At 36.2% G+C, this 12470-nt stretch overlaps 1 protein-coding gene across 1 annotated transcript in view; it reads right to left on the reverse strand.

Annotated features, from left to right (window-relative positions):
- Positions 1-12470, reverse strand: part of LOC128850260 (nipped-B-like protein) — a 99977-nt gene that overhangs the window by 34017 nt on the left and 53490 nt on the right. The window contains exons 10-14 of the mRNA XM_054053266.1: positions 5484-5666; positions 1658-1852; positions 1451-1522; positions 1275-1364; positions 424-527 (exon numbers count right to left, since the gene is read on the reverse strand). Of these exons, the coding sequence (XP_053909241.1) occupies positions 424-527; positions 1275-1364; positions 1451-1522; positions 1658-1852; positions 5484-5666 (644 nt within the window). The remainder of the gene's footprint in view (positions 1-423; positions 528-1274; positions 1365-1450; positions 1523-1657; positions 1853-5483; positions 5667-12470) is intronic.

Raw genomic sequence — 12470 nt, forward strand, 5'->3', positions numbered from 1 at the left:
CATTTATACTGCACTACTGGCATATATCAGAAAGGAGGGATCTTTTCACTTTGGCAGCAGGTTCTGTTTTACTGTGGTTACTCAACACTAGCTGTAAGGAGAAAAGCCTATAGAGTTGATGTAAGTAAGTTAATTATTTTAGATTTTACTGTTCTGGCATGTGTTACCTATTGGCATATACTGCTCTGAGTCAGTACTAAGACAAAGAAGGACCATTCAAAAGAAATGTCTCAGCTTCAGAGACATTAACAGTTAAGATGTGGTAACTTTTTAAGTACTTCAGCTAAGTCAGCAGAAGCACAACTGTTCATAGTATCTATCAAATGCACATCTGAAGAGTGTGGAATACTACAGGGAGAACAAATTTTTGTATGTTTAAGAAAATTAAATGTTCAAAAAGAGTTAAAAACTATGAAGATGTACCTTGTCCATAATGCCCATTGCCTTGATTTTCGCAGATTCACTACCCAACTCACTAAGCTGATGCTTTCCCAGCAGCAATTCCTGTGGAATCTCATCATCATCACCTTAAAAAAAATTAAAAATTAATAATCATATTTTACAGCAAATATGAAAAAGACTATTTCATATATTTCAATATATTTTTATTATTTTATCGTTAATAGCATTTTCTATTATTATTATTATTATTTCATTACAACTGTTTTAGTTTCAGTTTCCAACCCACAAGTCTTTTTCCGCTCATTTCCCTTTCCCTGGAACCCAATTGCTTGTGTTTTAGCTGCCCATCAAGCTGGGCTGAGGCTAAACCGTGACACTAGGCTGGCTTACTTTCCACTGAAAAGGATAAGGAGCATATAGTGATTCAGTGCCTCACCCATAAGTGCATAAGCACTCTGCTGCTGGAACTGAATAATCAAGCTTTGTTGGGCCAAAGGCCACAACAGATGCAAAATTATGTGCCTCTGCCATTACTGGCAAGAGAACCATTTTACACTAATGTTGTTTCCAAAGATATGTTTGACAGAAGATAACACTGTAATAACATCCCAAAAAGGTATCCTTTCCACTCCAGGGGACTATTATTTGTCTCACTGTGATTTATGCCCCTTTTGGATTCTGCAGGGAGCAAGTGAAACTGGAAAGGTAAAGGCCTCCACTCAAGGTAGAAGCCATATAAACGCAGTATACTGTAGAATGCATCACAGAAACTAAATCACGAAGAAAAAAGGTTGACAATATTGAGATGCAAATCTTTATGTTTCTTATGTTTCTAATTGGGGGAAGCATTTTGAAAATTTCTGATGTATTACCAAAAGCTGTAAAATCCAGGTCTTCCAAATTTTCCAAAATATTCTCTATTGAAGCAGTAAATCTTTTGAAAGTTGAAGAATCCATCATTTCTGATGAAAAAAAAAGAAATATATATAATTATTTTATATTCAAAACAGAAAATACAAACTGTAGAAAATAAATCTTCTAAAATTACCTTCAGGTGTTAGTTTAGGTTCATAAGCTTTCCTCTTCTTTTGCTTCTCTTTTTTCTTCATTTTTCTAGCCACTAATTAACAGAATAAAGGATTGGTTACATTTCTTACACATATTCAATACAGCATGTATATTTTAATATGTTTAACATATCGTTTAAAAATGCACTCATATTATGGAAGAAAATAAATTTTTTAAAATCAGTTACCCTCACTGAGGCTAGGAGGAGGAGAATAATCATCCATATCAGAGTTATTGGGACTGCGATTACGGTAACGGCCACTAGAAGTCCTCCTTCCTTCGTGATAATAACCACTTCTCCTATGGTCACTAGAACTTCTTCTGTCATGTTCTTCATACTCCCACGCTTCATCTCTATCCTTTTTATGTCTTTTACGAGAAGCTACAAATGAAATGCATTTTCATTATAAGTACAAAAATTCTACTTTTAATAGCTAAAAAATATACATTTGCAAGTTGAACACTATCCCTACAGATGTTCTGTAAAACAAGTGAACACTCTAAAACTATCATATAAAATTCTGTTATGACATTGTTCTAACAATTTACAGGGCATTTGTTCTTTTAAACAAAGTAAGGAAAATAGAACAAATCAAAATAAGTTTCATCCTTCCATAAGAGAACACTTCAGTTATCTAAATTGTGACTATTACTCACTGTCCGTGTTCCAATTCAGTGACTGCCCATCTAACACAGAAAGTTCCAATGAGATTTGGCAACCTCATTGCTTAAAGATATTCTGTTTTGCCAAGACAACTAAAAATTTATCTTGATATACATTGCAGGAAATTCAGTGTAAAGGAGAAAGCTGGGGTCACAGTTCTGGGCCAAGAAGTGACTATATACCACAGAAAGTTATTATAATCAGATTTCAGTCAGGACCAAACAGCCCCTCAGAACTGAATGTTGAAAACCTGGGATAAATGTTCTATACAGAGACTTGGTGGGAATAAAGGGAGGGGAAGTGTGTGTAGAGTTCTCTGTTGTTTTCAAAGACAGTCTTGAAGGGGAGAGAGTGCTAAGATGTAACAGAAAAAGGATACAGAGGAGGAGGTAATTTCATCCATGAAATTGGTCAACTCTCCATTAGACAGGTAACAGAATAACTGGGCTAGCAAAGAAATGTCTAACATAGACTGTGCTGTGAAGATCAAAACTGCTCAAAAAATGTTACATTCTAGACTAGCAGAGTTTATTATTCTCATGAACTTGCATATAATAGCCCTGACATCTGTGTGTGTCTACTAAAGTCTCCTGAAGTTTAGAGGTATGACTCTATATAGGGCTGTTTCTGAACAAAATGGCTCCACACATTCATACAGATCTGGAACAGAACTGACAAGTTCTTTCCACAACCCTAGTTCATTGAGAAGCACAGAAAATATACAAGGATATAGTCAGTAGGCATTCAAGGCTCAGAACTAATGAAAACAACAACATTGAACCTGTGGTAATACTAATGCTCTGCACTGCACCCTAGAGGGCTCCCACTTCTAAAAACATAGTACGAGATTTATGCACAGAGGTGGTCCAAGTCTTTAAGGTAGTAACTTAGTTCATGCTTTGAGCTGTTCTGCTTATAGATGATCAGACTTGCTTCTGGAGGCAGTACAGTCACGTACACAAGCTACTAACACTGTCGGTACTGAAATGATTGATTTAACTGCAGTTGAATAAATTAACAGCTATCTGGGATACCTGAAGTGAGCATATTGGAGAAGAAAGTAGAGAGTTTATGGCAAAAGACTTTACACATCTTAACTGATTCTTTCCTCCCCATAAGATGAAATCTGTCTCCACAGTTTACAAATCATCAGTATTAATTTAAGCTCTGTAGGACGAATTCTGACCCCAGTTACATCTCCACGGGAAAAGTAACTTCCAATATTGCTTTCCAGCAGAAAATTCAAATTGACTAGATTATCAATGCTGCCCAACAAAACAGAATGTGTTACAGCTGTGCTGGCTCTGCAAGGCAAATAAGATGAACATGGGAACAGCTATTCGCAATCAGTCATTGCTCTACAAAGTTTATTTTGAAGTAGATAAAACTGACTAAAAAAGTAAGTATTAATAATATTTCAAGAGTTAAATATATATTTATTGATATATATATAATATTTCAGTTACTATACTTATACATAAAGACTATCCAGAATATAAACACCCAATTTCCTTCTGAATTCTGCCAAACATTTATGCAATAACACATTTGCACTCGTTGTATGAGAATGATTTAATCAAAGTTTAATTTCTCATCATTTAACAGAATGCCCCTTCATGAGATACTCAAATTTCTCCTTCTATAACAATCACTATTTCATGTTTTTTAAAGTTCAATTTTAGAAAACCAAAAGAATTCTGAAATAAATATTTGTAACACTGCAAATCTATTCAGTGTATTTATCACAAATCTTTCATTCCCTTGGTAATTTTTTGTCTCTTGTTTTAACCCACTTCAGTTCAACAGTATCCTTTGAGAAATATCATAATTTATTTTTAAACCAGATGTCCTCAATGAATTGTTTAGAATGATATCCAGATCTCTTGAGTGGATATAGTGAACCTAGAATGTGTTAAAGCATATAATTACTGTGAAAGTTTTCCTTAATTTGCTTTACTTTGCATTTAAGTATTTCAGAAAACACTGTGGTTAATAGGTAGATTTAGATCTCTCTAAAATTTCTGACAATCCTCTCCATTCCCAATCAATTTAAATAATTTTGCTTTACTACTTCTTTTCTTAATTCACTGTTCCAGATTATTAACATCATAAACAGGTGAAATGATATGATAAAAGGAGAATATAGAATCCTAAATGAAGCAAATCATCCAATTACAAGTTACCTGAAGATCTCATACTCATGGTCAAAGCAGCATTATTCAGATATATTTTAAATATAAAGCAAGCAAACAAAAGGACATTCTTTTCTGCTTCTTTGATAAAGATCAGAGGTATCGCTATTAAAATTTTTATGTGTATGTGTGCATACACACCATGTATCTGTTGGATATGAACTTGAAACATATTAAAAAAAGCAGGACAAACAAATCTTTTTGGACCCTAAGAAAGAGTAAGAACCAAAACGTTATATTTTACAGAAGTTTAGTAAGATGTTTAGATAAGAAAGGTGCAAATTCTAAAAAATCATTATAAGCAAGATGCCTTCTCAGGTTAACAGCAGTAGGCACTTCTCCTGTAGCCCTGCATAGGTAACACAGCTAAGATGTTATTCAGAGTGAACTGATTCCATTTTAATGAAGTTTCTTTTCAGTGTTTGCTAAATGAACTACCATAGAGACAAACTAACTACATCCTTATTTGCAAGTAGGAAATCCCTTCCTAACTTAGTCATATAACATTTTTTTGACAATGAACTTTATGAACTTTAACTGATTGCGCACCAAAAGTCTAACTACAAGCTTCCTCTCTTCCTTTGAAATTACTTAAAAGATAGTATTATCAGCAAATGCTATTTTGAGATATCATCAACAATAATTCCAGTTTTTCAAGCCATGGAAAATAACAGAAGACGACATATTTTAAGAACCTTCTGGGCACTAACATTCTTAATTTATCATGTCAGAAAAGTTTAAGAGGGGATCCTTTGCTTTTCTTATCAATGAAATCTCAGAATAATTTAAAACATATTTACTGAAATTTTTTTTTTTTGCGTAGCTTTGTGTGCAAGTTTTCTGAGCTGCCTTACAGGATATTTTCTTTAATCTGATTGGCTAGAAAAAAATAAAAGAAAAATAAAATCTAGGCAGTGGCTTCCCATAAGGTAATTAGGGAAAGAAATTTAACAACTAGCTGCTTTACATCTTGAGTGACAAACTGAAATCAAGTAATTTTTCTTTTAAAAGAATAAAAAGGTTCTTGGTACTTGTCTGGACAACAAATTCATTTTCATATGTTTTAGGGTAGACAACTAAAAGAAAAAGTATATCTTTTTGTAAAAGCAAAATATTAGACTTCTTTAGGAGTAGGAACAGAACGATGTACTACTTACATTCAAAAGCTTCTCCACTGTCATTGTCTTCATCAGAACTGATCTCGGCATATTTTGGTTTCTCATTAACTGTGCTACGTTTGCGCTTGTTCATTTTCACACGTTCACAAAGTGGCATGGTGGATTCAATTTCTGCCAGGAGCTCAGGAGGCAACTCCTTTAACACTGACTGATCTATGCTACCTATTAATGGAGAGCAAGAAGAGTAAATGTGATATAAAGGCATATAAACAAATAGGCATATAAACATATTCAAATTAGTGAATTTACTTTGTAAAAAGACATCCTTGCTCTACTTCCACAAAATTTAGTCTTATTTTGGTTCATCCTCTGAATTCAATAGGTTTTCTATCAGTGTAAATAAATCAAGAATACATTAAGCCTCATAAACAGTTCTGCTTACTTTCATTCATATTATTTAGTGTACACAAGATAGTAATCTTCCCCTTTCCAGTAGGTAGAGACAATACATGAAAGAATCGCTGGGGTCTTATCCCTAAATACGGACCAAATTATCAAGATCCTCTGCCTCAGTTTTGGTTTTTCTTACGTCCTGCCTTTTTCCTTACGTCCTGCTACGTTTTTTTTTTTCCTTACGTCCTGCTAACAGTTTTATAATGCAACCCAAATTTTCGCTTGATTTTGTTACAAAGCATAGTTTAAACATTTTTATTTAATATAGACAAACAGCAAGCTGGACAATATCAGTTTTCTTTTCCACAGAGATAAATAGACATCACACAATTCTCATCACATTTTGAAACTACGATCAGGCCCATATGCAGTCAGTATGAAGGAGATTTACAGTCAAAATATTTTACAGTAACACAAGGAAACCAAATTGATTCAAAAGTATTTCTTGGGGTTTTGTTTCTTTGATGTCTTATCTTTATTCATCAAAGAATCTATTGCAAAATTTTAAGATTATCATACTAAAATGTTAAGCTTTTTCCAACAACAGAACAAATGCCTTTGTCATAAGCGCCTCTTTCTCCTTCCCAAGGCATATTTAGATAGAGAAGAAATCACCTGCCAATTACTCTACACACACATACACAAAAACCCTCTAAGAAATCATCTTCTGGGTAATGATTAACTTTTAAATTGCATTCACTATATCACTAACATAACTTTCGAAAATTTATTTCTGTTTTTAACCTAATATCCCATCTTTAAATCCAAGCTTAGTCTCTCTCCCCTTAAACAACTTTAACTGGAATTAGAAGAGCTTTAATATGAGAAAACAGTTTCAAGCAATAACTTATTTTAAAAAATCTTATATATTACTGGTTTCACATATCTCTACATCCATAAAAACTTCCTATAAGCAATGAAACTAATGATCAGAAAATTATTTTTCTTTAATTCTCGAGTATGTTCAGCAATTCATGCCATTTAAGTGCATTTTTTAAAAAAAAGATTTAACTTAAAATGTTGTGGTTTTCAAACTGCGGTAGGGAAATACCTATAACGTAAAACTGATAGCAAAAGTTGTCCCTGTTTCCCCCATGCTGTGGTCACTCTTATTTATTTGCTTTAAGTTGCCATCCTTTGACAATCACCACACCTGTCAAAGTTACCTAAATTCCAAATACTGCTTTCAAAAATGCTAGAAAACATTTCACAGTGTGGTTTACCACGGCACTGTGAAATGGTTATTCTTTGCAGGCTGATTGGAGGTAGGAAGAAGTATGACAGCATGGACAGATCAGTTCCTCTGTGTGTACCACCAGCTGACTGGATGTCAGCCAGGTCTAATCTGGATGCTGCACAGCCATGTCTGAGCAGTGATGTTCCCACACTAACAGTCCATGTCTCTTTGTACACTTATACAGTGTCTGAAAAGAGTTAGCTTACATTCAGTCCCAGACTAGAGAAAAATTTGCACATAATTCAATTTCAAACTCAATTTCAAAACTATGCCTGAATGTTTCATGATGTAATTTTAAGATTGTGATCACTGCTTTGAGGAACTGTTAGAGCAGAATTTGTTCTTTATTTTCCTTATACAGTGCACAAAGAACATCTCAGTAAGAAGAAAGGGGATATATTTTAAATAAGAAAACCCTTAAAAAAACCCCAAAACCTCAAAACAAGAAACAATAATCACTCTCCTACCTCCTAGGAATAACTATTCTTGCTTTCCTTATTGATTCTGTTCCTGGGGTAGAACACCACTCAATCTTTAAAAATAAGTCACTTACCACAGTGTTAATTAAACATCAATGAAAACAATATAAATGCAAGTACTTCAAATATTTGGAAAATTAATTTTATTTCCTTCTCAAAAGTTCCAAGTTTTTTGTGTTCTTCAATGCTAAATTCAACTATGGCTTGAACTGCACTATCTCACGTTACAGATATTTCTGATGACAGTATAAGCTTCCTCCTTTTTCTTTTATAAGGGAATATGAAAAGCTTTCTTTATTCAAGAAGGGAATACCAGAAAAGAGAAGAGAACAAACAGAATTGTTGTAAAGTGCTCTATAAGCCATCTACAAAATTTTTGTTTCTATCACAATCTTCCCTGGAACATGTCTGCTGCATGCCCAGTTTCCTTAGCTGCTGAGGACTGTAAATACCAAATCTATAAAGACATTTTATTTGTGCAGTAGAAAGGAGCATGCCTGCACATGTACAAACAATTCTGATATACATGGAAAAGGGCTCCTCAACTTCTCTGAAGAAATTCAGGGATATTGCATACTGTGACTCCAGTCATGAGCTTGTTAATTTTTATTTTACTTTATTACTAAAGTTATGTTGAGCCAGGGCAACCCAGTCTTCACTAGAAACATTTACTAAAATTTCTTTTTTATAGTTCCATATTTTATAATAAATGTACTATTAATTTGTTCAGGTTAGTAAAGAAATATTTAAGCAAATCCAGTTCACCATAAGAGTCCATTCACATGGCAACAAACAGTAGGTTATAAAACCCATATTAATGTCTTTTCAGTTTACAGAACACTTTTCAAAAACAATTAAAAGAATATAGAACACAAAACCATTTGAAAGCATCTACAAAAACATGTATGACCACCTTCAGTTTTTCAATTTGTTTGATAAGTTTGCTAAGACATGGTACCTACTTCCCTGCTTCCACTTTAATCAGTTACATTTGACTCTAGTTCGCTTGGCTTTTCAAATAGCAAAGAAAGTAAGTTTTGTAAAGATACTCCACAAGTTAATGAGATTCCCCCAGTAAACCAAGCTTTCTGAAAAACTGTTCTCTTCAACAGAATAACTCAATTTTTAGCAATGCATCTGATCAGCATATACAGTATGCCTGAAATGAACTATAGGCATCATTTACACGTACTCTCAAAGCTGCCACAACTACTAAAACAACAAAAAAAAAACACAGAAGAAAAGTACCATCCAAACCAAATCTTCATTCCACTGCAAGGAATGAAGATTTCGCCTTCTACGACAAAGTGACTAGACTAGTGGATGAGGGAAAGGCTGTGGATGTAGTCTTCTTGGAATTCAGTAAAGCCTTTGACACAGTTTCTCACAGCATTCTGTTTCAGAAAATGTTAGCCTCTGGCCTGGACAGGCGCACACTCTCCTGGGTTGAAAACTGGTTGGATGGCCAGGCCCAGAGAGTGGTGGTAAATGGAGTTAACTCCAGCTGGAGGCCAGTTCCCCAGTGGGAACAAGTGGGGTTCCCCAGGGCTCAGTACTGGGTCCAGCCCTGTTCAATGTCTTTATCAATGACCCTTAGCAAGTTTGCAGATGACACTAAGCTGCGTGGAAGCGTGGATCTGATGGAGGATAGGGAGGCTCTGCAAAGGGATCTGAACAGGCTGAACTGCTGGGCTGAGACCAATGGCATGAGGTTTAACAAGGCCAAATGCCGGGTCCTGCACTTGGGGCATAACGACCCTATGCAGTGCTACAGACTAGGAGAAGTCTGGCTAGAAAGCTGCCTAGAGGAGAAGGACCTGAGGGTGTTGGTTGACAGCCGACTGAACATGAGCCAGCAGTGTGCCCAGGTGGCCAAGAAGGCCAATGGCATCTTGGCTTGTATCAGAAACAGCGTGACCAGCAGGTCCAGGGAGGTGATTCTCCCTCTGTACTCGGCACTGGTGAGACCGCACCTTGAGTATTGTGTTCAGTTCTGGGCCCCTCGCCACAAGAAGAATGTTGAGGCTCTGGAGCGTGTCCAGAGAAGAGCAACAAAGCTGGTGAGGGGGCTGGAGAACAAGTCTTATGAGGAGTGGCTGAGAGAGCTGAGGTTGTTTAGCCTGGAGAAGAGGAGGCTGAGGGGAGACCTTATTGCTCTCTACAACTACCTGAAAGGAGGTTGTGGAGAGGAGGGAGCTGGCCTCTTCTCCCAAGTGACAGGGGACAGGACAAGAAGGAATGGCCTCAAGCTCCGCCAGGGGAGGTTCAGGCTGGACATCAGGAAAAACTTTTCACAGAAAGGGTCATTGGGCACTGGAACAGGCTGCCCAGGGATGTGGTCGAGTCGCCTTCCCTGGAGGTGTTTAAGGAACAGGTGGATGAGGTGCTGAGGGGCATGGTTTAGGGATTGTTAGGAATGGTTGGACTCAATGATCCAATGGGTCCTTTCCAACCTAGTGACTCTATTATTCTATGATTCTATGAATCACAATGATGATAAACTCTGCATTAGTGAAATCGAAGGGTAGCTGTAAGAACAACTTGAAGATTCAACTTGAAGAACTGCATACATGAACAACCACTTCTTCAATGCTTTTCCAAACCTATGTAATGTTGTTCATGACTTACTAGTTGCTTACTGGAAGAAGAACATATGCTTGGTTTTGTTTGATTGCCATTATCAAAAGGTTTCTTGCAGAAGATATTAAAAAATCTTCAGCTGTTACTGAATATCCACTGATCATCAAGATACGTGCTTCTACTTCCATAGCTATAAGAGACTGTTAATTCAGTGGAAGCAATCCATATCAGTTTGCTTATATGGTTACTTCAAAATACTTGTGACATCAAAATGGCTTGTTTGCACATACATCTATTGCAACAAATGAACAAGTGCTTGAAGAAAAACTGCCCCTGAAGTTAATTTAAAATCTAAGGTTTATGTTAATGAAGTCTTTTGTGTACATTAGCCTCTCATAAATAATGTCTTTTCCATTTCTTTGTGCTAATACTTTGCAAAGTATAAGTAAAACTGCAGTTAATGCAATTTCATATTTGCAATCGCTATATATGCCCTGTATTTTAAAATGCAACTTTTTCCACATATCAAGACATTATAGAACATGCAAGAGTCTAAGAGGGAACAGTGCCACTTGCTTGGGTTGGAGATATGAATCTGAACTTTACGTTTCTCAGTGTTTAGAAATTTAAGTTTAGCCATTCCCCACATTCTGGAACTTCTACACTAATGATTAGCCAGGCATCTTCATTTTGACATTAAAAGTAAAAACTTACTCCATTTTGTCCTCCTCTCATTCCTTTTTAGCCACAGAAGACATTAACTGCCTACTGAACTCTTCTTATTTTGCTGAAGACTGGTATATCCAGTCTTGCTATTATTCCACAGAGGCCAAGCTCACCTTCCTTACATGTCCTCTCTGAACATTTGATAGAGAATATTCCAGTGGTTTTGGGTCTACCTCCCATATTTATCACCAGCTTAGTGTCTAACTTTCCCAAGTCATTTTGGGTCGCCACTATAACTATGCTGATAAAACCTCCTATGTCAGACAGGAAGGAAAGCAGTTTATTTCTGGATTAGCTCAAACAGTCTTCAAATGCTGTGCTAAATCAAATAAAATGCACTCTTACTCCATAACAAGAGTGTCTTCTTTCTTGTTGTATAGCCATCTCAACAGCACAGACTCAAAGCTTAATTTTACTATAACCACTCATGCAGAGAAGGTTCTATTTTAGATTAAGAACTAAAAGAAAAAGAGGGGATAGAAGTACTTCCCTACTTTATAAAGATGCTTGGAAAATAAACACCCTTTTAAAACAGTTTTTTTAAAAAACAGTTAAGTACTGTTACAGTATAGCACATAGGCACTACAGTACAAAGGGCCACATGACTACCTATAACTGATGAACAGCTTACTGGCTAAAGCTGAAAATTTTCAGCTATCCCTTAGTGTGCAAACTATATCCTTTCCACTGTGTTCTCTCACGAGCATAACACTCCTTCAAATAATTCCGTGCCCTTGAGAGTTTTAAGAACAGGAGGGGAAATACAGGGAAATTGCAATGCTTTTCTCAAAGAAGAATTTAAGGTATGATGAAAGTACATCTGCTCATAAGACAGAAGTTCCACTTTTATCTCAGTACAATATTATCAGCTGAAAAACACACCATCAAGATGAATACTGATGACAATAATCTAAGTAGTCATCCATTTACTTCAGTGGCTTTCCTCTTTCTTCTTCCATTCTCTGCCTTAAAGTTTGTGGAAAGGTATACAGCTACATCCTATAAACAGGATATAACCCTCTATTGAGTTCCTTCCCCTCACCTTTTGACTACATCCATGAAAGGATATCTACTGAGCTCAGCTCACACACATGCCAGAAAGAGGGCAGGCAACTGAGACCCCCTCACCATCACCCAAGGAACTGCGCCCACAGGATTCTCTGCTGCAATGGATTTGAGGGGAGGGAGTGAAATAGCGTTAGGAAGAAGTATGTCCTATAACATTCCACAGAACCTCCTTAAACACATATTTCAAAATAAATTTTCCTCCTCTACTCCAATACTAGCACAAAGGGAAGGCTCTCAGCCTTGACCTAAACAAAAGGAGAGGTTCAGGCTTCCTGTTTATATTCCAGTCCTTAGCTCTGGCCTTGAGAATTGGGACTGGATTGAGGTTGGTGGATCAGAGAAGAATCTGGACACAGCAACTAAATAATCCCATGATGCAGTAGAGGTCATAATTGCCCACAGCTAAGCAGCATAGGGATTAAAAAAGGGACTTTACAATAGCACAAAATACTATTAGAAGCAACATTTCTTTACAAAGGGAAG

Source organism: Cuculus canorus, chromosome W (assembly GCF_017976375.1).
Source record: "Cuculus canorus isolate bCucCan1 chromosome W, bCucCan1.pri, whole genome shotgun sequence".
Lineage (NCBI taxonomy): Eukaryota > Metazoa > Chordata > Aves > Cuculiformes > Cuculidae > Cuculus > Cuculus canorus.